This window comes from Triticum urartu, chromosome 3 (genome assembly GCF_003073215.2).
Source record: "Triticum urartu cultivar G1812 chromosome 3, Tu2.1, whole genome shotgun sequence".
In the NCBI taxonomy this organism is placed as follows: Eukaryota; Viridiplantae; Streptophyta; class Magnoliopsida; order Poales; family Poaceae; genus Triticum; species Triticum urartu.
Genome location: NC_053024.1, coordinates 481,589,924 through 481,593,859, shown reverse-complemented (window position 1 = coordinate 481,593,859; position 3,936 = coordinate 481,589,924). Strand labels below are relative to the sequence as shown.

Below are 3,936 nucleotides of genomic sequence, written 5' to 3'. Positions count from 1 at the left end.
TGTTTTACCCTCAAGGTTGTAAGCTTACCTGAAAGAATAAATTGGAAACATATTAATTGATTTTGCGAAAATACAGCTGCAAGCAGTACAAGTGGAGAATCATAAACCTTGTTTAAGACTCTATGAATACAACTAACTCTAGTAGCAGTACCAATTACGAGTTTTGCTTGTAAGTTAGCGTGTCTGAAAGGAACCAGATATGAATTGCTGTGTAACTATCTGAGAATGCTATATAGTTGACACACGTCCTAGTGATTATTCACATACAGTACATCCTCTGGACAAGGGGTCCTTCGAGAGGCTAGTGGAATCAGAAAACTTATATTTCTTATATTTCTTTACGGAGGGAGTACTTATTAATATATACTACTAGAAATCCTACGCGGTAGATTTGGCTCAAGAAATAAATCAATTTAATCCAGGAGATGTTGGTACTGGTACAGGTCAGGATTGATCGTCATGTCTGCACGGACCTGCCCCCAAGACCCAGTGAAGTACTCACCTTCTATTTATCTGCCATTTACATCAGCACAGTCCTAGTAAATATGGCACGCAACATATGTGAGCACCTAGCAATATCTATGACTATGAACAGAATAAAAGTTTGTCTGGTGCCCATCCACATAACGAATTACCATGCGGTAACGAATGTTGTTTATCTCTACGGAATTTTGAGTTTGAAATGATTATGGCTTAGATGCAAATTAGTCAATTCAAATATGTTTGCTCATAAAAAAATGCCACCAGTTGGGGAAAATGGGGCCGAGATAACATAAGAATAGGCATAACATAGACATGTAAATAGTTTGCTTATAACAGGAAAAAAACGCTTCCAGCTTTTGCTCCTTTACTGTTATATATGAAAAAGAAGACCATTAACTGACCCAGCAAACAGAAAGTGAAGTGTGGGACAACTAGAGGGGCACACAATTAAATTAATGGAAATAACCAAATATTCCTTGTTTGCAATGAAAAAGAAATACTCCTACAATATGAATTGATCAGACATTTCATATTTCATCATTTCCACTGGCACATTTACGTTGTCTTGAACATCCGAGGTGAACACTCGGATATGAAGTCACTAGCAAAGACACACCTTTGAGCATGAGACCTAGCTGATAACCTAATTACTTTTTTTTCGAAACAGGCTTTCGCCCCGCTTTATATATAATAAAGGAAACATCGAACGAAGTACACGGCCGAACGAACGATACAAGATGGTGGGGTAGCCCTCAAACAATGCCGATCCCAAGATAGTCGGATCAAGCAGAAGTACGACTACGCTACCAAAAGAAAGCATTGGGAAAACTGAGTGCAGCGCTACACGGTGCCCTAAACACATAAGCTCCACGACAACGCCCCCCCCCCCCCCCCCCCCCCCCCCCCCCCTCCCCCCCCCCCCCCCCCCCCCCCAGAGGGAAAACGTCGCCGTTGCCGAGTCCAAAAGGAACAAGGGTCTTCACCCGGAACCCTGGCACACAGAGGAGCACCACGACAACGTCTTCAGGAAGATAACGGCGCCCGCAATCGTCGGCGACGAAGCGCAAACCTAATTACTTTAGTGCTAGTTCTTTGATTGTCTGGTTATAAAACGGAATCAAAGCTTCACAGAAGCGGGAAATACTCACAGTCGGAAGCAGCACCTCCTTGACCACCTCGGGCGCCACTACCACGCCCAACTGGCACAATCAGTCCATTCAGAATCCCGTTTTTCTTATGCAAGCTCTTCTTTGCTGATGCCGCGGCACCCTCCTTCCTCCCCTCCTTCTCCCTCCCACCCTTCATCAAACTCCTCAGTGGGAACACGCGCACGCCGCCAGCCTCGCCGAGCAGCAGCCTCCCCATGGCGACCTCCATGGCATACACCGGCCGCGTTGGCTCGAGCTGGATGACCGCACACTTGTGCAGCTCAAGCGTCCTCCCGTCCGCGGCCATCCTCGGTGCAAGCACCCAGATCTGCCCGGCGGCGAGGGAGAGAAGCGCCACGGCGTTGACCCCGCCCGCGAGGCGGACGCCGAGGCCGAACGGAAGGCCGTGGAGGGGCAGGCCGGAGGGCGAGACGTGGCGCTTGAAGGAGAGCGGGGCGGGGGCGAAGCGAGCAGAGGCGAGGGAGTAGGCGCGGAGGTGGACCGCGGGGGAGGAGGGGGCCGGGTGCGCGGAGAGGAAGAGGAGGTGGGAGGAGGGGAGCAGGAGCGCGAAGCAGGCGGCGGCGGCGAGCGGGGAGGGCACAGGGGTGGGAGCTGGGGCGGGCGACGCGGCGGAGGCGGGGGCGGGGAGGGAGGCGAAGAGGCGCGCGGAGGCGTCCGGGAAGAGGAGCGCGAAGGCGCGGGACGGGGAGGGGGCCGGCGCGAGGAGGAGCGAGGTGGGAGAGGACGGCGCGGGCGGGAGAGGGAGGCGGTGGGCGCTGAGAGGAGGGGGCGAAGACGGCGGCGGCGGAGGGGGGGGGGGGGGGGGTTGCGGAGGAGGCGGAGGCGGCATGACCACCGCCGGTGTTTGGGGGGGCGGGTGGTGCGGCGACCGGGCGGAACGAACTGGTTCGGGGTCGGTCGGGGCCGGCTTGCTGTGTGTACGTGTAGATCGGGTGTGATGAGTTCCGTGCCGGCTGGTTAAATTTCCTCCTTGATGGCTTAGATAATGTCCTGCCAAATTAAATTTGGGAGCCCGTATCAGATGTAATCGCCTTTCCGTGCCTTCTCACGATGTATATCGGATCAAATAGATAAAACCAAGTCTCTTTGATTTGAGGCGTGCTAGTCAGCTGAACTTTTTAAAAGATTGGCCAAGTCGCGAGCCGTTGGATCTAGCGCATTGAGCGGAATCTTGTTGCATAATTTTTTTTGCAGCATAGATCTAGTTGCACAAAAGTTTTGGTACAGAATTTGCTCTTGTTGCAAAAAAAAAAAATCCTAACAAAGGTCTTGTTGCAGAATGTTTTTTATGAAATTTTTATACATAGTTCTTTTTGTAGAATTTTTTACAATAAAGGTATTGTTACAGAAAAGCACCCAAGAAAAGAACGTCATGAGAGTTGGTTTGGGAGCTCGTTTGTGGAAAGAGAGGGGGGTAAGGAGAGAGGAGGAGGAAAGGAGAAAGGGGTTGGCCTGCATCAACGGCACCTTGCAGCAACGGGCATGGATCTGCCTAGCATGGGTGATGAGTGGTGCCCTGGCCCGCATCAACGGCACCTTGCAGCAACGGCATGGATCTGCCAAGAACGCGGTGGCGAGCGGTGCCCTGGCCCGCATCAACGACACCTTGCAGCAACGGGCATGGATCTGCCAAGCACGCGGTGGCGAGCAGAGCCCTAGCCCGCATCATCAGCGCCTTCCAAACACCATTCATGCATGCACCTTGCAGCAGCCGGCATAGATCTTAGTATTTGGGCTTCATCCAGATCGGAAAAAGTGGGTTGAAAGAACGAGGGTGAAACACTAGAGGAAGGGGACAGAGTTGCCCCGGATATTTCTAGAAACTCGGGGGTGCACTGTACTAGGGCGCACACGGGACATGTGGCAACAAAGGGAGGTGGTCAACGCAAGCGACGTAATCTATCAGTTGATTTGTAACATTTCCCTTTTGATTTTGAGTTCCTTTTAGATTCTAATGTTTATGAATTTCTATTATTTGTTTTTGCGGGGAAGTTTCTATATAGTTGTTTGCTTCAACATGTTTTTTTAGCGGGGTTCATTTCAACACGTTGTTGGTTACCGTTCGACATGAGTGGTGAGATGTCTTAAAAGCACGTTGTTGGTTAAGTTTTTTTAACACCATTGTTGGTTAAGTTGACTATCATGGTTAAGATTGAAAATTTTCTAAAAAAAGAAAGTTAGAATGAAAATGCGGGGGAGTTAGACCCTGAAAATGTGCAAGTGGCCTATCTAAGCTTCATGGAAAGCTTCACATATGGCTAAGAGAGTTAGGCGGTGTAAACTC

At 50.3% G+C, this 3,936-nt stretch overlaps 1 protein-coding gene across 1 annotated transcript; it reads right to left on the bottom strand.

Moving 5' to 3' along the window:
* Positions 1–5: 5 nt before the first annotated feature.
* Positions 6–2,560, bottom strand: LOC125546892 (predicted GPI-anchored protein 58; the record flags this gene model as incomplete). Its single annotated transcript, XM_048710991.1, has 2 exons — positions 1,632–2,560; positions 6–28 (listed from the first exon to the last, which is right to left on the bottom strand). Coding segments are annotated over exons 1-2 (873 nt in total), but the record flags the coding sequence as incomplete, so codon positions are not given.
* Positions 2,561–3,936: the final 1,376 nt, after the last annotated feature.